Here is a 23,398-nt window from a genome sequence, read left to right on the forward strand (position 1 = left end):
AATAAAGTTTCAAATTAATAGGCTAATTTCTACCTTAAGAATTTTAAACCAAAAATAAATAAATAAATAAAGAACAGATTAAACCAAAGGCAAACATAAGGAAACAAACTATAATGATTAGATTGGAGATAAATAAAATACAGTATAGGAGAGTAGAAAACATCAATGTAACTGAAAATTGGTTCTTTGAAAAGATCAACAGAAGTGACAAATCTTTAATTAGTTTAATCAAAAAAAAAAAGGTAAAAAAGGGAAGACTAAAATTAAGAATGAAAGAGGGGAAACTACTACTGATCTTACAGAAATAAAAAGGATTATGAAAGTACTATGGACAGCTGAATGCCAACAAATTGGATACATAGCTGAAATGGGCAAATTTCTAAAAAGACACGTCATCAAAATGACTCAAGAAGAAGTAGAAAATTTGAGTAGATTCATAACAAACACCAATTGAATTAGTAATCAAAAAACTTTTTGCAGAGGAAAACCCAGGAACAGATGATTTCACTGGTAAATTCTACTAAATGTTTAAATAAGAATACCAGTCCTTCACTACAACCCTCCCTCCCAAAAAGGGGAAGGAACGCTTCCCTACTCATTCCATGAGGTTGGCATTACCCTGCTATCAAAACCAAATAGACTTCACAAGTTAACTACAGACCAGTCTTAAGAATAGAGGTGGAAAAAATCCTCAGCAAAATCAAAGCAAGCTACATCCAACAATGTATTAAAGATTGTAGGGGCACCTGGGTGGCTCAGTCAGTTAAGAGTCCGACTTCAGCTCAGGTCATCATCTCACATTTCTTGAGTTCAAGCCTCATGTCAGGCTCTCTACTGACAGCCTAAGGCCTGCTTCAGGTTCTATGTCTCCCATTCTCTCTGCCTCTCTCTCTCTTTATAAAAAAAAGAAAAAACATTAAAAAATATTTTACAAAAAGATCATACACTATGATGAGTGGGATTTATCCCAGGAATGCAAAATTGGTTAAACATCTGTAAGTGTAATATACCATATTATTAGAATAAGAAAAAAAAATCATCTCAACAGTGCAGAAAAGGCAATTGACAAAATCCAGAACCTTTTCATGATGAAATAAAACTGAACAAACTAGGAATAGAAAGGAATTTTCCTCAACCTGATAAAGTGCATGTGTATAACACCCACAATTAGCAAGGATACTTTGTCTCTGATGAAAGACAAAAATGCCTTTCCTGTAAATCAAAGACAAGGAAGTACATTTTCACCGTAACTATATACCATTGTAGATCTTACTAGGACAGTTAAGCAAGAAAAAGAAATGAGGCATCCATATTGGAAAGGAAGAAATAAAAGTATCTGTATTTGCAGATAATATGGCCTTGTATCTAGAAAATCCTAAGGAATCCACTAAAATACTATTAAAACTGAAAATAGATTCAGTAACTTTGCATGGTGTAAGATTAATATACAAAATTAATTTTATTTCTGTACATGAGCAATTAAATTCTGAACATGAAATTGAGAAAACAATTCTAATTACAATAGCATCAAATGAAGATTAAATATTTAGAAACTAAGGTTAAAATATTTATAGATATATCAAAAGAAATGGACGACTTGTATATTGAAAACTATAAAACATTGGTCAAAGAGGATCTAAATAAGTGGAAGGACATTCCATAGTTACAGATGGAAGACTTAATGTTGTTGAGACGGCATTACTCCTAAAATGGACACACAGACTCAACACAGTTTCTGTCAAAACTCCAACTTGTTTATTGGCAGAAATAGACAAGCTGACCCTAAAATTCATATGGAAATGCAAGGGACCCAGAATTGCTAAAACAGTCTTGAATAGAAGAACAAAGTTGAAGGGATCGCACTGCTCCATTTTAGAGGTTACTGCAAAGCTGCAATAACCAAGACAGTGTGGCATTGACATGAAGACAGACATATAGATCAGTGCAGTAGAATTGAGCAGCCAGAATTTAATCCTTGCATTTATGATCATGATACATTAGAACGTTGTCAAGACAACTCAGTGGGAAAAGAATAGTTTTTAAAATAACATGCTGAGAATGAAGTTGGGACTCCAACCTCACACCATACATAGAGATTAATGCAAAATGGATCACATAACTAAATTTGAGAGTTAAAACTATACAATTTTTAGAAGAAAACCTAGGAATAAATTTTTGCAACCTCGGGTTAGGCAATGCTTTCTTAGATATGACACCAAAAGTGATAAAAGAAAAAATATATAAGATATATATCAAAATTAGAATTTTTGTTCTGGGAAATGACCAATAATTAACAAGGTAAAAAGACATTGTGTACAGAAGGAGAGAAAATCTTTGTAAATTATACTTCTGATAAGGGACTGGATCTAGAATACATAATGAACTCCTTCAAGTCAATTTAAAAAAAAAAGAGACAACCCAATTTAAAAACAGGCAAAGGAGGGGCGCCTGGGTGGCTCGGTTGGTTAAGCATCTGATTTCAGCTCAGATAATGATTTCATGGTTCATGAATTTGAGCCGCAGGTTGGGCTTTGTGCACAGAGTGTGGAGCCTGCTTTGAGTTCTGTGTCTCCCTCTCTCTCTGCCCTCCCTGCTTACGCTGTCTCTGTCTCTCTCAAAATTAATAAATATTTAAAAATTAAAAACAGGCAAAGAATTTGAATAAACACTTGTTCAACAAAGAATTTGCTAAGGGCCAGTAGGCCATGCACAAAAGATGCTCAGCAGCATTAGTTACTATGAAAATGTAAAACTTTGAGATACCACTTTATACACATAAGGATGATTGTAATAAAAAAAGACAGTAACAAATCTTGGTAAGATCATGGAGTAATTGAAGCATTGCTGGTGGTAATGTAAAATGGAGCAGCCACTTTGGAAAATAATTTGGCATCTCCCCAAAATTGTTGGACAGTGAGTTACATATGTCCTAGTTTTTCCACTACTAGGTATGTACACAAAATAAATAACAACCTACATTTACACAGAATCCTGTATATGAATATTCAGAGCAGAATTTTTCGTAATGGCCAAAAAGTGGAAACAACCTAAATATTTGTCAACTGATGAATGGATAAGTAAAATGTGGTATAGCTACAATGGAAAAAAAGGGAATGAAGTATTGATACGTTGAAAACTTTATGCAAAAGGAAAGAAATTAGTCACAAAGTGCCACAAATGCTATGATTCAATTTATGTGAAATGTCTATCAGAGGCAAACTTGTATAGACAGAATGTATGTTAGTTTCCTAAGGCTGGGGAGGAATGATGGGACTAGGGGGAGTGCCTGCTAATGAGATTTTAAAGGTTCTAACATTGATTGTGATGATGGTCACACAGCCCTGGAAGTATATTAAAGACCATTAAATTATACACTTCATTTAAGTTTAGAAACAGCTAAAAATAGAGACTTGGGCTCCTATTGATTACAGGTCTGTAACTAATGATACTAGTTGGACTGCTAAAACAACTAGTTTTTTCATTTAGCAAAGAGAAAAAAGCTGGTAGCTAGGAAAAGGGTGAAGAAAATGCAAGAGTAAGAAAGAGGTTAAAGATGATGTTTGGAATTGAGAAAGTCTCTTTAAGGAGTTGCAAGTGTTAAGATATTTGTAAAAACAAGAGTGTGGCATGACTTGAGAGCAAAAATAAAGAGTGGGGACAAAAAGTGATTAACAGTGCTGTACACTGAAACCTCTTTAGTCTGAGGTGGCCTAAGCCCCTTAACCACCAACTTGGAAGGAAGTGGGAGGAGGGGGCACCGAGCAGGGAGGCTCAGGAGGAGGGGGCACTGAGCAGGGAGGCTCAGGAGGAAGGGGCACCGAGCAGGGAGGCTCAGGAGGAGGGGGCACCGAGCAGGGAGGCTCAGGAGGAAGGGGCACCGAGCAGGGAGGCTCAGGAGGAGGGGTTGGTGTTGGGGGGGTGCGCACAATACAGGATGTTCTTTAGTTTATATAGTCAACACTTGTGAAGTTGTGAAATTTTGGTTAGCCTTTGTTTTTTGTTTTATTTTTATATGCAATTATACTTCCTGTGCTTTTCTAGAAGCATCAGCTGTAAGTTGATGACCAGTGTATCTCACTTGCATGGTATTTTTTCCACTTTTAGTACTGAAAGTGCCATGTTCCTAGAAGTCCTTCAGAATCCTTCAGTCCTTGATCACCCTAGTTGTAAGATCTGCTACTGGTTGATAATAGCTTTTTTTCTGTGTGTGTGTGCGTGCGTGCATGTGTGTGTGTGTGGTGATGATGAGGGAGAAATACACATTAATTGTATACATCAGTGGTCAAATTCAGTTTGGAAAAAAATGAATTATAGAACCAAGAATTTGGGAAATGCCACAAAATATTTGTTGATTCTTACATTGTTAAGACCCTTTATAGTTAGGCACTATAGTTGTCAGCACCAAGACATGGGCCTTGTCCTAAAGGAACTCACTGTCTATAGGAATAGCATTTCTTTGAGGAGATACCTTTTCCTCAGCAACAAGGGGGTGGTGGTGGTGGTGGTGGTCGTGTTTAATTTTAGAAAGAGAGTTTACAAGCACGAGAGAGGGGAGGTGGTGGAGTGTGGAGCCCGATGTAGGGCCCAATCCCATGACCCTGGGATCATGACCTGAGCCAAACTCAAGAGTTTGAAGCTTAACCAACTGAGTCACCCAGGCACCTGAAGGGCCTATTTTTAGTAGAAAAAATATCAAAAGAACTATTGGTAAGAATGTGGTGGTCCTGAAGTCTTCACAAGACTATAACTTCTGTGAAGTTTCTGTGAAACTTCATATTCATTTTCTTAAACATAAGATTCCTAGTGTCTAACAAATTGCCTGGCATCTATTAAAGACTCAGTAAATATTTATTGGATAAATCAAATTAATGAGGAAGATAGGGAGACTAGACAGAAGATACTTCAGAGAGTTCTTAGAGATGGGTTGATTTAAACCCAGATTCTTTTTGGTTTTTATGCTAATAAATAGCTGATGTTTATTCAGACTTTGTGCCAGTCTCTGTATGAAGATTCATTTAATCATTGTGTTATTGTCCCTATTTTTTATAGATAAGGAAACAGATGCACTGTAAGTTTATTTCTTTTATTTAATAATTTATTGTCAAATTGGTTTCCATATACACCCCCAAGTGCCCCCCACCATGTCCATCACCCCTCTCCCTCCCTTCCCCTCCCCCAATCAGTCCACAGTTCATTTTCAGTATTCAATAGTCTCTCATAATTTGTGTCAGTTTAAAATGCTTGCCTGAGTAGAGTGGATCTTGGATTTGCACCCTGCAGTGGAACTCCAGAGCCTGCTCTCTCCCTGCTCTCTCTCTGCTCTCTCCCTGCTCTCTGGAGTTGGCAGTGGTGTGGAAACTGCAGTATCGAGTTCCGCTGGATGTTTACTTAACCTAGAGCTAGTACATGAAACTCTGGGGGTAGAGCCACCACTTAATGAGCTAAGGGATATTTATGCACATTAAAGAAGTAATGAACTTCACTGGATAAGATATAAAGGTTTCTTCAAAACTTATAAATCTGCCCAAATTGGACATCTTTTGTGGAGCAATTAATGCATAACATACAAACCAGAAGATAAAACCAGCAAATAAGCTCTGCCTTCTAAAGAGCATAATGTGAACAGTTTAATTAGAAAGGTTTTCACTCTCTGACATAAAGTGGAGATGGGAATGCCAAGTAACTAAAGGAGAAAGTAAAAGTCTGCCTGGCTGTCTATCAGGCTGGAATCACAGACACGGGTAAAGCCTTAAACAGTATTTCTCCCAGGAATAATGCAGCTGGAAAGTGTTGTAATGAGCCCTGTTTTTGAGTGACAATGGCTTGCTTATGTACTAAGAAGCTTTGTTCTTGATAATCATAGGCTACCAGAAACTTGGCTGTGTGTAATCCTGTCTGCAAGAGTAAAGATATCCCATTCTTGTCTGGAGAATCTGAAGGCATTTTGATATGAGAAGCAATCGTGAGTTAGAGGCGAGTTCCACTGCTTTCTATAAGGAGTTTCTGGATAGAACATTGCGTGGTTGCTGAGGGAAGAGGACGCTGGGTTCCCTTTGCAGTCCAGTCCTGCAATAGACCCCTTTTCCATACTGCTCTGCTTTGCCCCAGACCTGTCACAGCACTGCCTCATTTAAACTTCACCTAAACGCCATTTCTTCCAAAATCTTACAATAACTGTCATCTTTCCTTTGTCTTGTGAGATGGCGCAAGGCTCCTCTGGTGCTCAGTCTTCCTCACTGCGTGCATCAGGACACCGAACTTCACTAGACCTCAGGCTTGTTCCTGGGGTCTTCAGCCCACCTGGACTAGAGCACTGCCAACTCTTGGAGACTTATTTTAAAGAAAGCTAAAAATGGATTAAGAAGAGAGCTCATGGGAGAGCTTGCTAGTAGAATAGAAATCACCTTCTAGTTCTTATAAGTAAGGTGTCATTGCGAGTCTCTTGGGTCTTTTTTTTTTTTCTTTGTGTGTTTTAAAATCAGCATTAGGAACTTTTTAGGTCTAAAATTTTTAGGTCTTTTTCAGTGGTTATCAGCTGTTTCACAGCTTTCAAATCTTTTGTCATAAAAAATAGGTGGTGACAGAGAAACACTCAAATATTTGAACAATTGCTTAAGCCTCACTCTACATTTCCTGTTGTGATAAAGTAGGCACCGCATTTATAATTCGCCCAAACTCACACACATTTTATTTGTGGATCTCATTCCTCTGATTCTTGACTCACTGTTTAGTTTTTCACACTAAAACATAGGATTTAATTACAGTTACTTATAATTACTCATTGGTGGTATTGCTTGCAGCACTAGTTTTTAAAGTAGAATGTAAATGCAGAGAATACTGATTAATTAGGTAGCAACTCATTGAGAGAATCTCATTTCTTCTACATGGGAAATTCATTCCTTTTCCAACACAAAGAAAAGGATTGAGATTGGTGTGCAGGGAAATTTACAGTAAGAAATACAGGGTATTATGTTTTATTTTCATTGAGAGCAACATTTACTAAATTTTAGAGCAAAATTTTGAAAGTGCCAGGAAGACCTCACTCTACTACTTCTTCATGGTTCTCCAAATTTGTATTTTCTAGATTTTCTTTCCTGTCTGCTTTTGACATTAGTGTTTTTGTTTTGTTTTTTTCCTGTCCTGAGAGGTAGGAGAGGTGCTTTCTCCTCTTTATTTTCATCATAGAGTGGAAGACACCAGGGAAATGACCCGCCTGGCTCCTTTCCCTGTCTCCCTGGAGTGCTTTAGTAGGTCCCTTACCACCGGTTGTTTATTCAGCGCTGCACTGTGCTTATTACCATCATGCAGAGAGTTGTTGTTACATCATATATGGTAATTACTTTTCAAAGGTTAATCATGGATTGCTTAGCCATTCTTTAATTATTAGAGGCATGATATGGGCTTGAGGCTGACTATACTAGACATATTAGGTATTTACACATTGGAGGGTCATAATGCTCAAAAATAAAAAAAAAATAAAGGACTTTCTGTTTAATAAAGCTGCCATTTCTTCCTCATTTCCAGTCCTGTGTGTTTGTTCAATGGATTTGGCTACATGAATATTTATTTAGCACTCAATTTAGTTGAGATAGAAGATACAAAGACAAGGTTCCTGCCTTCAAGGAGCTTGTTACCCAATGTGAAAATTAACATAAAGAGTGTTTATGTAGCAGCCTAACTACAGGGATTAAGCCAAGTATGTGTGTATCTGAATTGTGCTGACAGTAAGGATTGGGCAGACTGTGATGAGAAACACTTGATTCCCATGTCGGTTATAGCTGGCTCTGACTACTTGTTTACTCTGTGAAATACTCTAGATGGGGTGTATTTAGGCAGGATGCTCTGTGAAAGGACACTGAGAGGACAGAGTAGTTCATGTATCCTGATTCATTTGGTGGGTTCCATAGAGGTTTGAGGTTCATTTCACGTGGTTTAATCAGGAAAGGAACAGTTCAGCCGAGCCTCCAAAGCTGGCGAGGATTTTGCTAGCTGTAGGAGCATGGGGGTATTTCACATGAGGAGAGTGTGAGAGCAAAGGTGGTGCTGACATACTCTGCCTGCTCTGTTGGGGTAGAGTGGGAAAGAAGATGTGGAGGGCAGATTGAGGATAGTGCATGGAGAGCTGTAAATAGTAGCTGAAGGATTGAGACTTTACCCTGTGGACTGTGGGGATTTTTGTCTTACAGGTTAGTTGCACCGTCAGTGTACATAGGACAGAGTCAGAAGAGAGACCCTGGGAGTGAGAAGTACTGTTACTCTTACAGCACCCACCGTTGAGTGGCAGGGAAGGCAGGGATGACTGCATGAGGTGTCATGGTGGAAGGAAGAACTGGACTGAAACATGACTGATTAGGCTGCTGTGGAAAATGGAGAGGTACAGGGTATGTCCAAATTGAGGTTATGGGGAGAATAGTTTTAGAGACTGATCTGTTCTTAAGTTGTATTCTGCTGTGATTTATGTCTACACAGCCTCAGGACCAGGAGCCATAGCAAATTGTATTTTAAACCAAGCCTTGTGAGAAAGAACCAGAGCATTAGAGAGCTTGAAGGTGTAGAACTGTCCCTAAGCAATAAACTGTGGTTCTTGTTGTAAGCATGATAAAGACAGAAAAGTTATTGCCCATTATATTCTTTGCTTGGTTTAAAATCTATACCATGATTTGCGTTTCCTTTTTGTTCTTACTCCAAATTTCAAGCCTGCTACAGGCTTACTTTACATAAAGAAATTCTAGGTCTGCTGCTATAGTTCTTAATAAAGTAGGGGGGGATGTAATCCAGAGGACTGGTACTGGGAATTCATTACTGAGTTATGGCTACCTGCTTTGTTCTGAATCTTCCATCAGAGCTCTGTTGATACACTGGGCTCTCAAAAGAAGAGCTGATTCCAGGTTAGAGAAAAGGAGACCTTGCAGGTTAGTTAGAAACTTCAGGTTAAGTCACTCTTACCTCACTACCTGGAGACCATCAGTTCATACTGGGGAGTGTTTTCTCAAATATTCCTTTAAAATTAAGGGGGGGGGCTAGAATTTGGTTCTTTGGGTGTGGAAAAAAATCCTTACTCTTTATGTATATAGTGCATGCATACACACACACACACACACACAACACACACACACACACACACACACACACACACACAGACTGTCTGTGGCATTAAAATATCATCAGGAAAGGCCATTAGGAAAAGAAGATTGAGAAACACTGTATTAGGAGTTTTTGTTTTTGTTTTTTTCCCCCTAGGAGTGGGAATCCTGCTTTCTTTAAACCAACTATACCTAATCATCTCATGGAAACGGTTTTGGTACACTAGTCAGGATCTTTTAATCTTCCACTGTTTAGTTTTAGCAAGGAAATTTCTTTTTCTTTTCCTGTTTATTTATTTTTTTAACATATGCAGTTATTTTCCATCATTTACACTATAGTAGTTACAATTACACTCCAAACAGAAAAGCAAAGTAAAAAATCAAAACCCCAACTTCTATTTCATGTAATTAGACTTATACAGAAGGTTAAGTAACAACTAGTTAATCACCTAATTTCACAGCTATCTGAAGTGGTGATCGTTACATAGCAGCTTATCTATGATACATTCAAGATACATGAGGAAGAGCACTGGGTGTTGTGTGGAAAACAATTTGACAATAAAATATTATGGAAAAAAAAAGATACATGATACAATTTATTACTTGCCCATAAGCTAAAACACAGCCTGCTTAATACCTTTCCTTAAATTCCACCTCTAAACTACAATATACTTGAGGTCCATGCAAAAAAGTAGCTACCTTTTATATAGGAAATGGATGATTAAGTCTTTGGTGTTGTAAAAGCAACTTCATTTAAACATAACCACCCCCACCACGAAAAAAAGAAGAGGAAAAAAAAAGTAACGAAAATAATAAGGGAAAAACCCAAGACACACTTCCTAGGGGGAAAAAAAAACAAAAAAACAAAAAAACAGCATGTAATTTCTGTCCAGCAAAGAAATGTCTTGATCCTGTTGAGCTCAAGGTCAGAATTGATTTGTAACAATTTATGCAAATGTAAGTGATACTTACCTTAAGCATTGTTAATTATAAACATTTATTAAAAGATGGCCAAACAAAAAAAAAAGCATTAAGGTATTTTTAACAGATGATATATTTGAAGAGTCATTTTCTTATTTGCAATCCTTAAAAATACTAATACTGCTATCATTCTTAATTTTTTCACTTATATTGGAATATCTAGAAATCCATAGAATTATTAGATACTTCTTTTGTATTTCTTTGTGGTATTATTTGTAATTTGAGTATTCTCCCCAAAACTAAGTATTGGGTACTAGTTCTGTGGTTGACAAAAAAAGTATTTTGCAGTTTCCTATTGTAATTACTTAAAGTCAATTTCTTATCTTTTTAAAATCAGCCATTAGATTTCATGGTATTCTGGTAGTTTAAGATAATAATTGGATTTCAGTATTTTCCTGGTACCCTGGTAATTTGGGAATGGAGCCATGGATTATTGAAATACTGTTAATTCTATTTATTGTTTCTATAACATGAAATGGAGTTTTATAAATTATGTATTTTGAATGGTACCACAAATCAATTTAAAAGGAGACTTAAAACTAACTATAAAATACATGTAGCATGGATGAACATTGCCATTTCTCTGTTTAAGGTTTTTTTTTAATGTTTGTTTATTTTTGAGAGAGAGCGCACGCACGCAGACAGGTGTGGGGCAGAGAAAGAGGGAGACACAGAATCTGAATCCAGGCTCTGAGCCATCACCACAGAGCCCGTCGCAGAGCTCGAATTCACGAACCATGAACCGTGACGTCATGACCTGAGCTGAAGTCAGAGGCTTACCTGACTGAGCCACCCAGGCGTCCCTGTGTTTAAAATAGAATGGAAGCAGGAAGGTTTGTGAGTGAAGTACCCGTAAGATAGGCATGGGAAATCTTACTTCTTTACCATAATCTAAGTTTAAATTTTCTCTCTGGTCATAGAACATTGTGCATGCATGTGTAGGCATGCATGTGGTAAAAAACAAAACAAAACAGAAAACCAAAAACACAGACTTACCTTCTTAAGTAATTTTTAAGTGTATAGGACAGCATTAACTATAAACACAGTGTTGAACAGCGGATCTCTAGAACATTTAGCATGATTAAAACTGTACTTTTGGGGTGCCTGCATAGCTCAGTTGGTTGTGTGTCTGACTTTCGATTTTGGCTTGAGTCATGATCCCAGGGTTGTGGGATCAAGCCCCATATTGGGTGCCATGCTGAGTGTGGAACCTGCTTAAGATTCTCTTTCTCTCTCCCTCTCTCCTCTACCCCACTTGTGCTCGCTCTCGCTCCCTCTCTAAGAAAAATAAATACAAATAAGTAAAACTCTATACCTATTTTTTAAACTTGTTTTTTTGTTTATTTATTTTTGAGAGAGAGACAGAGTCTTAAGTGGGGGAGGGGCAGAGAGAGAGAGAGAGGGAGACACAGAATCTGAAATAGGCCTCCAGGCTCTGAACTGTCAGCACAGAGCCCCATGTGGGGCTCAGAACCATGAACCATGAGACATGGCCTGAGCTGAAGTTGGACATTTTACCAACTGAGCCCCCAGGTGCCCCAAAACTCTATGCCTATTGAACAGTGGCTCCTCATTTCTTTCTACCCCCAATTCCTGGCAATCATTATTCTACTTTGTGTTTGTGAGTGTTGCCTACTTTAAATACCTCACCTCACATAAGTGGAATCCTGCCATTTTTGTCCTGTGGCTGGCTTATTTCACTTAGAAAACGTCCTCAGGGTGCATCTGTGTTGTTGCACATGATGCACTTTTCTTCTTTTTTATGATGAGCAATATTCCACTGCATCCACTTGTTCATCAGTGAACTTATAGGTTGTTTTACCTCTTGGCTCTTGTGAATGATGCTACAGTAGACATGCGAGGGCAAATATCTCTGGGAGATCCTGATTTCAGTTCTTTTGGATGAATACCCAGAAGTTGTATTGCTGGATCATATGTTAGCTCGATTTTTTACTTTTTAAAGGAATCTTTTTCCTGTTTTCCATAGCAGCTGCACCATTTTACATTCCTATCGTTTATAAATGTTCATATTTCTCTACATTCTCACCAAAATTTCTTTGTTTTCTTTTCCTTTCCTTTTCTCTTCCTCCCTCCTCTTCCTTTCTTTTCTTCCTCTTTTTCTCTCTTTTTCTCTTTCTCTCTTTCTCTTTCTTTTTTTCTGATAATGGCCATCTTAGCAGCTGTGAGTTGATATTTCATTGTGGCTTTGACTTGCATTTCCCTGATGCTTAGTGACGTTGAACATTTTTCATGTATCTGTGGGCCATTTATATGTATTCTTTGGAGAAATATCTATTCAAGATAAGGGTGTTTTGGTTTTTTGGAATGTTTTGCCCTTCAATTATGGGAGTTCCTTATATTTTATGGATATTAACCCCTTATCAGATACCTGATTTACAAATATTTTCTTCCATTCTGTAGTTTGTTTTTTCACTCTGTTGATTGTTTTCTTTGCTGTGCCAGAAGCTTTTTAGTTTGATGTAGTCCCACTTGTCTGTTTTTGCCTTTGTTGCTTGTTCTTTTTGTGTCATATCCAGGAAACCATTGCCAAGACCAGTGTTATGAAGGTTTCCCCCAGTGTTTTCATTTAGAAGTTTTACAGTTTCAGGACTTGAGTTTAAGTCTTTAATCCATTTTGAGTTGCTTTTTATGTAGGGTGTAAGATAAGGATCCAATTTCATTTTTCTGTATATGGATATTCAGTTTTTCCAGCATCATTTTTTAGAGAGATTATTTTATCCCCATTCAGTAGTCTTGGTGCCCTGTTGAAAATCAGTTGACCATGCATGTGTGGGTTTATTTCTGGGCTCTCTGTTCTGTTTCATTGGTGTTTGTGTTTATGCCAGCACTGTACAATTTTAATGACTGTAGCTTTGTAGCATGTTTCCCAAAATCAAGAAATGTGAGATCTCTAGTTTGGTTCTTTTCTCTCAAGATTGTTTTGGATATTCGGGATCCTTTATGATTGCTTCATATGACTTTTAGGGTTTTTTTTAAATTATTTTGCAAAAAAAAAATGACACTGGGCTTTCTATAAGGATTGCATTGAATCTGTAGATCACTTTGGGTCATATGGACACTTTAACAATATAAAGTCTTCCAGTCGATGAATATGGAATATGTTTCCATTTATTTATGCCTTTAGTTTTAGTGTCCAAGTCTTCCACCTTCTTGGTTAAGTTTATTTCCAAGAATTTTATTCTTTTTGATGAGATTGTAATTGAGATTTTTCTAAATTTTCTTTTTGGATTATTCATTGCTCAGGTATGGAGACACAACTAATTTTTGTATGTTGATTTTATATTCTACAGCTTTGCCAAATTCATTTTTTAATGCTTACAGTTGTCTGTCTTGTGGAATCTTTAGCTTTTTTACTTATAAGATCATGTCATCTGGAAACAGATAGTTTTACTTGTTCCTTTCCAATTTGGATGCTTTTCATTTCTTTTCCCTATCTCTCTGGCAGAGGACATTTAACATGATCCAGGATAGACAATCAAAAAGGGTGAGAATTCTTCTGGATATATCCATTCTTAAATAAGAGCTACTTATGTTAAAGTAATAGCAATTACAAAATGGTTCTCCCCTGTTTATCTTTTCTGATGAACTTAATTTTAATTTTTTTATGTTCAAAAAAAAGATTTGGTTGATATTTTGATTAATGCATTACATTAATTCAGGGATTAATTCATGAGGCAGTTGCCATCTTTACCATAGTAAATACTTCTATTCAGAAGTGAAGTGTCTTTCCATTTTTTAAAAAAATGTTTATTTATTTTGAGAGGGGAGGGAGATAGAGAATCTCAAGCAGGCTCCAGGCTGGCAGCACTGAGCCTGACGCAGGGCTTGAACCCATGAACCGTGAGATCATGGGCTATGCCGAAACCAAGAGTCAGATGCTTAACCGACTGGGCCACCCAGGCACCCATCTTTCCATTTTATTAGACCTTTTATCTCTTCAAATACTTTATTTATGATCTACACATTTTGAAGCTTATCCTTAGATATATAATTTAATTTGATATATTCTAAGTTAATTTAAGCATTTAAAAAATTGTTTCTGGTTGTTTTTTCAATTGATTTATATTTGCTTGCTTTCCAGGAACATAATCATATATACTGCTAGTAATGAGAATTTTGTATTTTTGCTATTTATTCACTTATTTTTTTCTCTTGTGGATTTCAGTTTTTTAGCACTTCTAGAATAATTCATTGACTCACTCAAATTCAGTGCCCCTATTTTGTGTTAGAAGACACAGAGAACAAGTAGACATGAAGTATGTTAGATATGGCTAGTGCTACAGAGAAAACTCGAGCGGTAACGGTGTTATGGGGTTGGGACTGCGGGTTGCTATTTTCTATAGGGATATCAGAGAAGGTCTCACCTTGAAGGCAGCAGATGAGTAGAGCCCTGAAAGAAGCGAGGAAGCAAGCCATCTGGGGTAGGAGAGCACTCTAGGTGGTCTGAATAGGAAGTGTAAGGACTGGGAGTCAGGAGCTTGTTTATGTTATCCAAGGAAAAGCAAGGAAGACAGTGTGGCCGAATCCGAGTGAAGGGGGAGAATAGTAGGAGAAATAATGTAGAATTACAAATAACATATCCTGGGAGATAATGAACATGTATGAAGCCTTGTTCTAAGCATTGAAGTATTCTTTCATCTAATCCTTAGAATAAGAGAATTAGGAGGAGACACTGTTATCTCCATTTTATAAGGAATCTGAATTCAGAAAAAGAGAATATGAATGAATGTGCCCAAGATCATACAACCAGAAAGCGTGAAGTCAAGTTTCATAGATCAATATTTTGATTCCAAAGTACCTGTCCTTTATCATGACACTGTGCTAGATATGATGACTCCAGTAGCAAAGTATAGATTTGATGTTATAGAAATAAAGGAATTAAGGTTCAACTCTAAACTGTTATAGGTATTGTGGTACAAATTTCACATCCCCTGTAAATTTCTGAAAGTCAAGGAAAGTCTTGTTCATTTCTGAAACTCTACCTGTAGTCTATAAGCACATTCTCTTTTGTGTCATATTTGCTGTTCAGTGTATGGTGGTTGTTGACTCTATTCTTAAGAGACACCATCTAAAGAGAATAACTGGGGGCACCTGGGTCGCTCAGTCAGTTGAGCATCCATTGATTTTGGTTCAGGTCATGATCCCAGGGTCATGGGATTGAACCCTACCTACATTGGGCTCTAGATTGAGTGTGGAGCCTGCTGAAGGTTCTCTCTCTCTCCCTCTCTCCCTCTCCCCAGCTCGTGCTCTCCCTCTTAAAAAAAAAAAGAATAACTATTTATCTATTCATCTTTATACAAATTTAAAGTGTTAGTTTCACAGATCATATATATGTATGTGTGTATACATATGTCTGTGTATACACACACATTTCTTTACAAAGTTCTACACTAGAAGGTAACTATATCTGTAACAAGTTGAGAAAACTTGTTTTTGAAATTAAAAAAAATAATTGAAAGTATTTTAAATTCTAACTTGCTGTGTTAAAAAAACTGTTGATAATGCAGAGAATTGTTTTATCATAATGACATTTGTCAAGACATTTCCAGAAAACCATCATAGCTTATTAGGGTCATGAAGATGTTAAACATTTAGAAGAAAGACATAAAGATGACTGAAGGAAAATAAGAAAGCAAAGAAACAAAATAGGATACAGGAGGGAATTGAGGTGCCCTGTAAACTTGTGTTTACTTCATAGGGGGCAGAACTAAGGAAATAGGATACACAGTTACGGATAGACTAAGACTTGGTTCCTGAAGACATGAACATACTTGTCTGTTGGCTCACTTGCTAATACAGTTAATCCTGAAGTTTTCCTGGTTTGATTTTCAAATAACCTCTACTTCCCTTTAGTGTGAAGTGACTTGTCACCTCCCTTCATACAATAACTCAGATGGAATTAGATCCATAAGCTGTTACACTGCCTCCTAACCAGTAGTTCCATTTTGACAGCTTCACGATACTTATCTGAACAACAATACTTGTATAATTATATTACTGAATTTTTGTTACAATTTTATAAAAAAAAGTAAGTGGATAATTTATTAATTCAGAATGCTTATGTTAATGTACTTTATAAACTTACACAGTTGACATCAGTGAAAATACCAAAAAAGCAATCAGTTGGATATGCATTTAACTTAAGATTATGTATTATTTCATCAAAGAAAAAGTAAAGAATTATGAAATGTTGAAAATACAGTGATTGTTAGTTTGTATCTAAAAGACAAGGGGATATTAGGGATCTGTGTTTTCTTGTCGTTTTCAGGAAAGACCCACCCGCATGGCATTCAGGTCTCCTCCTTTGTTCTCACACATCTGACTAAGTATAGCAGTTTATAGGAAAGCATTGTATACCAAGTAGAAATGTCTATAATCTGGTTATCTGTCATTGTATCTGTTCTTTAGTAAGTAGAAGGACTGAGTCATTTTTTGTTAAAAAAAAAGTTTGTTAAAACTCTAAAACATTTGTGAAGTACCTACTACAATCTGGACAACCTTTTCTATAAATGGATAGTAATAATTCTTTCAGGTTAGAATAATGTTGACTACAGTAATAACGAAACTAGAACATATGAGTGTCTTAACATAATCAAGTTTATGTAATAGTTGGGTGCAGATGTTCAAGTTGTTGTTTGACTTTCCTTCTTTTGGTGACTCAGGGACCCAGACTTCTTGCATTTGTGGGGCCTCACAGTATCATGTACTTTGCTGATAGGGAAGTAAACACATTACTTTTGCTCAATTTCCATTAGCAAGAACTGTCCTTAGGCACATCAGTGTTCACCATGACGGAAATGTCATCTTTGACTAGATGATTATCTCTCACTAGTGCTTCTACACGTTGGAAGGGGAACACACATTGTCAATGGTAGCCGGCTCTGCCACAGTAATAATGTCGATAGTAATAGTGTGTTAATTTCCTATGGCTCCTGTAACAAATTGCCTCCAAACTCAGTGGCTTGAAAAGCATACCTTTTTCTCTTACAGTTCTGGAATTTTGAAATCCAGAATGCATTTCACTGGGTCAAGATCCAAGTGTCAGCAGGGCTGCACTCTCCAGAGACTCTGAGGGAGAATCTCTGCTTGATTTTCCAGCTTCTAGAGCCACATTCCTTGCACGCCTTAATTCTTGGCATGTTCCTTCATTGTCAAAGCGTGGCAGTTTGCTTCTTGCCTTCTTATAGTCAAGTCTCCCTCTACTTCCCTCTTATAAGGACACTTGTGATTCCATTTAGAAAATCCAGAGAATTCCAGGTAATTTCCGCATCTGAAGATCCTTAATTTCATCATATTTGTAAAACCCCTTTTGCCATATAAGGTCATATTCACAGGTTTTCTACTAACTTTAGGGCCATTATTCAGCCTTCTGAAAATAGTTAATATTTATTGAACACACTATGTGTCATGTTTATTTAGAGAATTTTTCATGTCTTAGTTTCTATTTTTCTGCCTGTTTACTTGGTTTATTCATGATCCAGTCTCCTTAGAGGCTTGCCCATTTTTCTCAGTTACAGTTTCCTCCCCTCTCCTCCCCTCCCCTCCCCTCCCCTCCCCTCCCCTCCCTTCCCTTTCCTTCCCTCTTTTCTTTTCTCTTCTTTTCTTTTCTTTCTCTGTGCCATTTTTTGGAAGATATATTCTTCAGTGTCTAAAAATTTTATGAAAAATCCTAGACTCTCAGAATTGGAAAGAATCTTTAGAGATCATCTGGTCTGACCATTCCAGTCTACAATATCCAATTAAGTGTGCTGGAATTTGAGTTGGGGAGGCCTAATAATTTATTCTTTGAACTATAGTTCTCTGGAGCTTTGATGAAAGTACTTTAAATCTACTATAAGGCTTCTTTGGATTATTGCGTATTAAACTCTGTTTTCTTTTTTTTTCTACCCAAACCTCTTTTTTTTCAGTTACCTTTAAAAATCAAATTGTGGATTTTTATTTTACTTTTTTTCCTACAAAAATGTTGACTTTAACTCAGCCATTCTCATGATCATGTAGAAATGACGTAAGAAGAAGAAAGAAAGCACTTTGGGTTAACACCATTTTCTGAGAAAGAGGGTCGTTGAAGACTTAAAGCCATTCACAGGTTTTAGTAAAACATGAGAGTAGCAAATAGCAATTAATTTTATAAAACATGGTAATAACTTGTTGAAATTAAACCAAAAGCAGACATTCTTGATTTGGAGTTAGCCTGTAGAAGAATTATGTGGTATTACAGATTCATTCAGCCAACAGTTTTATTGATCACATAGTAGTTGCTATGAATACAAAGATGACTAAGACATAATCCTGTTTCAGAGGACGTGGTATTCTAGTGAGAACATGGACACACAGACATTGATGCAGTGCCATAAGGGCTGTGATATGGACAAAGATCACCACAGAAGATGTGATACTTACAGTTGTGAGTAACAGAAACCACAACTCAGGGTAGCTTTAACAGGACAGGGAACTTATTGAGCCTGTGCAGGTATAGCTGAAGCTTACAGAGTCAGATGAGGCTAGGCACAGTGGCTCAGGTAAGCCTTCTGCCTCCCCTGTTTTCCTGCTTCTCCTCAGTGCTTTCTACAGATCAGCTTTATTCTAAAGCTATCTCCTTTTGAGGTCATGGAATGACTACCGCCATTATCCTGTAACCATCAAACTAGATCAGATTTGATCTCGTGTAACCCTTTCACTGGTTTGGGGAAATGCATAATTGAGAGGCAGGTGAAAAAGCAAAATTTAGAACTTTCAAAGTATTTAATATATTCCTGAAGTTTGGTATTAGTTTTATTTGGCTTTATTATTTCTAATTCGATTTTTAATTTATTGTTGCAAATTGGATTTTTCTTAATATAATGAGTATCAGGAATTCTTAATGGTGGGAAGTAAAGTCAGAAGAGAATCCTAGTTCATTGATTTTCTTCTGAAATTTTGGAAGCATAAAAGTTTTCTGTTCACCCTTTGGAGATCTTTGATTTTGTATTTACTTCATTGCAGAAATTAAGAATCTGACATACTGTCTTTTCTCTTTTCTACCCTTGTAACTGGGACAGTAGGGTGGGTTTTGACCTTGGTTTCAGATGGTTCATGGCTAGGCTACTTCAAGTCTCAGGTTTACAGTAGGAAACTGCAAAGGCAGGAAATGTCGGGGCTTGCCATAATGACATCATACTTACAGTGTGAGCTGTAACTTAGGAAATCTGTTTCTTACTTTGCCATGAATCAGGCTGTTCATAGTATAGGAAGCCTTAAAAACTGAAAGTAATGCAAAGCTACTTTCATTTAAATGTAAGTACTTCCATTTGTGTCTACATGGTCCCTGGTTTACCACATTTGCATTCACTGCAGTTCTCTTTCTCTCTATCACAAGGGTTCATTCAGGAGCCATGGCATGTGACAGTGCTATAGGATTGCCAGATCTTATTTTGAAGAATTTGGGCAAGAAGGGAGTAGAAGGAGAGAGATTATTTGCTAATAGTCTGACCAAGCTAAATACAATCCCATTGGGCATACCAGTACGGCTGGAGCTAGGCAGTTGAATACAGGAGAAGCCTGTGTATGTGGGCCATCTGGTAACCCAGTACTGCTAGAGGGTAGGTCTCTCAGCCCAAGAGCGTGTGGAGGTATATTTGACACTCTTGGTGTATAAGGGTTGCTGCCCTAACTAAAAAAAGAGTTACTTCCTTGTGTGAACATTATATTAAATGTTACTTGGTAATAAAAGAAAAAAGCCATGTATGTTTTCCAGTGAATTATATAATGATTATGTCCAGTGCGTAATAGTAATAATTACAAATGTTTGTATAGCACTTACTCTGTACTGGGCACCATTCTAAGCATTTTACAAAAATTCGCCCACTTAACTTTTCCAACAGTCCTATAAGACAAATTGTTATTATTTTAATCCCCATTTTGCAGAGGAAGAAATCGACACAGGTCAAGTAACTTGCCTCAAGTTAACACAGCTTAGTAAGGGACAAAGTTAGTATTTGGATCTAGATAGTCTGGGACCCGAGTTCACGCTTTTAATCACTGTACTTTTTGTGAAGACCGAAACTGTAGTCACATATAACATCAGTAACACTGTTAGGTTTTGAAACGAATTGACATTTTGAAACTTATCTACTAAATATTCAACATGCTTGTTTTTTTTATTCTAGGAGAAGACTTTGCCGTTGTACAGCAAGAAATTATTATGATGAAAGACTGTAAACACCCGAATATTGTTGCTTATTTTGGAAGCTATCTCAGGTACATTTTTGTTTCTCATCACCTAGGACATTTAACAAAATAAAGTTAGCTCTAATAGCATGCTTTGTAGTTTTCTTCATGCTTTAAAGACAGGATATTTTCATGTGAATGAAATTTTTATTTCTGACCTGAATATGTTCATTCTATAATCAGTATCCTAGTCTGTGATTTGTCTCTTATACTCTTGGGAATTCTGGCTGTGGTTTCAGTGAAGAAGCTGGCAGGTAAAAATGGACTTTTATGGTTAATCTTCGTGTCGTAGATCAGAGATCTAAATATGCCATTCTCTTGCCGCTTACTTCCAGACTTGGATGTATTTAGAAAGTCAGGAACATCTCTAACTGCTAGGTTTTTATTAGAAACTTTTTCCTTCTTTTGTGCTTCCAGCTCAGGGTATTGTATCATCCCTTCCCTTCATTTTGTCCAAAGGACTAGGAGCTATCATTATTTCACTAACTTTCTAACTTCACTAACTTGCCCAGGTCGTAAAGCAAACTTAGACTGTGGATTTGCGGCCTCTTGCTCTGGTTTGGCAAGACCGCACCGGGTTCCCCAGGGTATAGTCCAGAGGTTGACCTCAAGGTCAGATCCCGTTTTTCCATTTACTTCTCTGTGCAGTTGTGAGTTGAACTCTGTGACCGACGTGTTTTTAGGGTTCCTTCCATAAGGAGGATTAAAGAATGTTCTCTACCTTACGTATTAAGAAACCTCTTAGCGTTTTATTCTGATGGATGTATGTAGGATAGGTGGGGGCTCGCTTGTTGCAGCCTCCATTGTCAGGTGACCAGGTGTAAGAAAAGCCTTCTCTTCTGATGCTGGCACAGCACACGCAAGACAGGACAGTTCTGCCCACTCTTCTTTCCAGCTCTCGAAAAGCCAACCAAACCAGCCCTTCTTGAGTCTAACCATTCTTGAACAGTTTTGATTGCCCCGCCTTCATTAAGGCTGAAGAGTTGGTTTAATGGAGACTTGAGTTAATGTAGGGACAGATACTACTACCAGGTCAATGACTATTATATATTTTGAGTGGGCCAGTTTAAAACCACTTTAATGGTGTGTGGTTCAAACAATAACCTAAAACAATTTCTGCTTTAATTCAGCACAGACAATTACTGTATCAGGTCAAAGAAATAGTCTCTTAAACTCAGTTAAGTTTGTGATAAAAATAACCGATTGCTGCTAGTATGTTAAAATCATCACTTCAGAACAATTTGTTTTATTACTGTTGTTGCTTCTAACAAAATGACCTACTTAATACTCGTTTGGGAGAAATATCACAAAATATTTTTTCCCCCAAGCACAAACAGGTCTTTGATCTAAGAGTTTTTCTCAAACATGGTCTGAGTCTTCTGTGGGACCATTCAAAGCCTAACCTGTTATTCAGGGGTAGCCCCATTCATTCATATGGCAGCCTTGGTCTTTGTGCCATCGAGACAGTAGCACATTTGGTGGTTAAGAGTTCTGGAGTCAGATTGTTTGGGTTGGCTGAGTCCTGACTCCATCATTTATTACCTGTGTGGCTCACAGCAAATTACTTAGCTACTCTGAGCCTCCGTTTCCTCATCTGTAAACTAGGAATAATAATAATAATAGATACATGATGTGATAGCTATGAAGACAATGAACAAATACATGTAGTGTTAAGAATAGTAATTAAAATAAAATACTACTATTGCTGCTATTACTATTAATACTACTTAGCTGTCTCATTATCAAATGAGCAACACTATTTTTCAGCAACACTATTACCAGTATTACTCTATGGTAGATACTACTTCTATTTTACAAATAAGATGCTTGAGGGAGTTCAACATCAAGTAATTAGTTTACAATTTAATTTCAAGTTATTGACAGTAGGGTTCTACGTTCTTTCTGTAATGTTGTGTTCATGGATCACATGACTTTTGGCTTAACACTTCTGCTTCCTTGCCAAAAGAGCTGACCAAATAAACTTCCACCCCCGCTCCCCCAGGTTTCCCCCCCTCCACTCCCCCAAAACCTAACACTAAACTAAACTGGACATTTGACTGTCTGTGTCTTCCCACACAGGTTAACAGCAAAACATTTGTTCTTGTTACCCCCAAAAGGTGAATTCCTTTTGAGTTTGTATCCAGTGTTGTTTATAAATCTTGTATTTGGCTTGCGGCAAAATAATGCAACTCTTTAGTAACATGTCCATTAACCTTCATTTCTAGACATGGTATAGGAGAGAGCCAGTTAGATTATGCTTAGCAAAAATTGTATTTACTTTAAGATTGTAGGAAATATGTATTCTGACTATATTTTGAATATCTTTTCTTTTTGAATTTTATTTATTTATTTTGAGAGAGAGAGATGGGGGGCAGGGAGGGTCAGAGAGAGAACCCCAAGCAGGCTCCATACTTTCAGCGCAGAGCCAGACACGGGGCTCTGTCTCAGGAGAGTGAGATCATGACCTGAGCCAAAATCAAGAGCTGGAGGACACTTAACTAACTGAGCCACCCAGGCGCCCCTTGAATATCTTCTATAAAGTACACTTTTTGTTGAAGCATAAAATACATATAGCAAGTGCACAAATTTATGTTTTGTGTATAGCTAGATGAAATTTTTAAAGGGGTGCTTTTAATCCAAATATAAGAATACAAAGAGCAAAATTGCCCAAAAACCAAAATAAAACAGACAAAATTAGAGTCATTTTTTTCAGTAGAGCTATCTGAGTTAGTTTGGAGTTGTATGATCTAACGTAAGAAACACTGGTTTAAGTAGATGATTTTATTCTGTACCTTCCATAGCTGATGACGGTGATAGAAGAGCAAATGGTAGTATAACATGGACTAGCAATTAATTTTCTCTTCTCTAGCTCTTTTTTTCTCTAGAGATTTTTCCCTTCTTCCCTAATTAAAATCCAGACTCAGTCAAATTTGGATTCCGGAATACAAATGATTAGACTTGCAGGGAGTAAGTTAGTGCTGGAAGGGACTAAGAGATTTCGTCACGAGGCCCACTCTGTTTACTGATGAGAAACAGGGGTCCTGGGTCAATGACTTCGTTAGGTCATCCAGCTGCTCAGTGTTGGTGTTGGACTTAAACCAGGTACC

General features: G+C 37.2%; 1 protein-coding gene across 1 annotated transcript in view; it reads left to right on the forward strand.

Moving 5' to 3' along the window:
- MAP4K3 (mitogen-activated protein kinase kinase kinase kinase 3) overlaps positions 1-23,398 on the forward strand; it is a 192,940-nt gene that overhangs the window by 74,002 nt on the left and 95,540 nt on the right. The window contains exon 6 of the mRNA XM_029938550.1: positions 20,231-20,321. Within this exon, the coding sequence (XP_029794410.1) occupies positions 20,231-20,321 (91 nt within the window). The remainder of the gene's footprint in view (positions 1-20,230; positions 20,322-23,398) is intronic.

The sequence above is a fragment of the Suricata suricatta genome, chromosome 4 (genome assembly GCF_006229205.1).
Source record: "Suricata suricatta isolate VVHF042 chromosome 4, meerkat_22Aug2017_6uvM2_HiC, whole genome shotgun sequence".
Taxonomy (NCBI): domain Eukaryota; kingdom Metazoa; phylum Chordata; class Mammalia; order Carnivora; family Herpestidae; genus Suricata; species Suricata suricatta.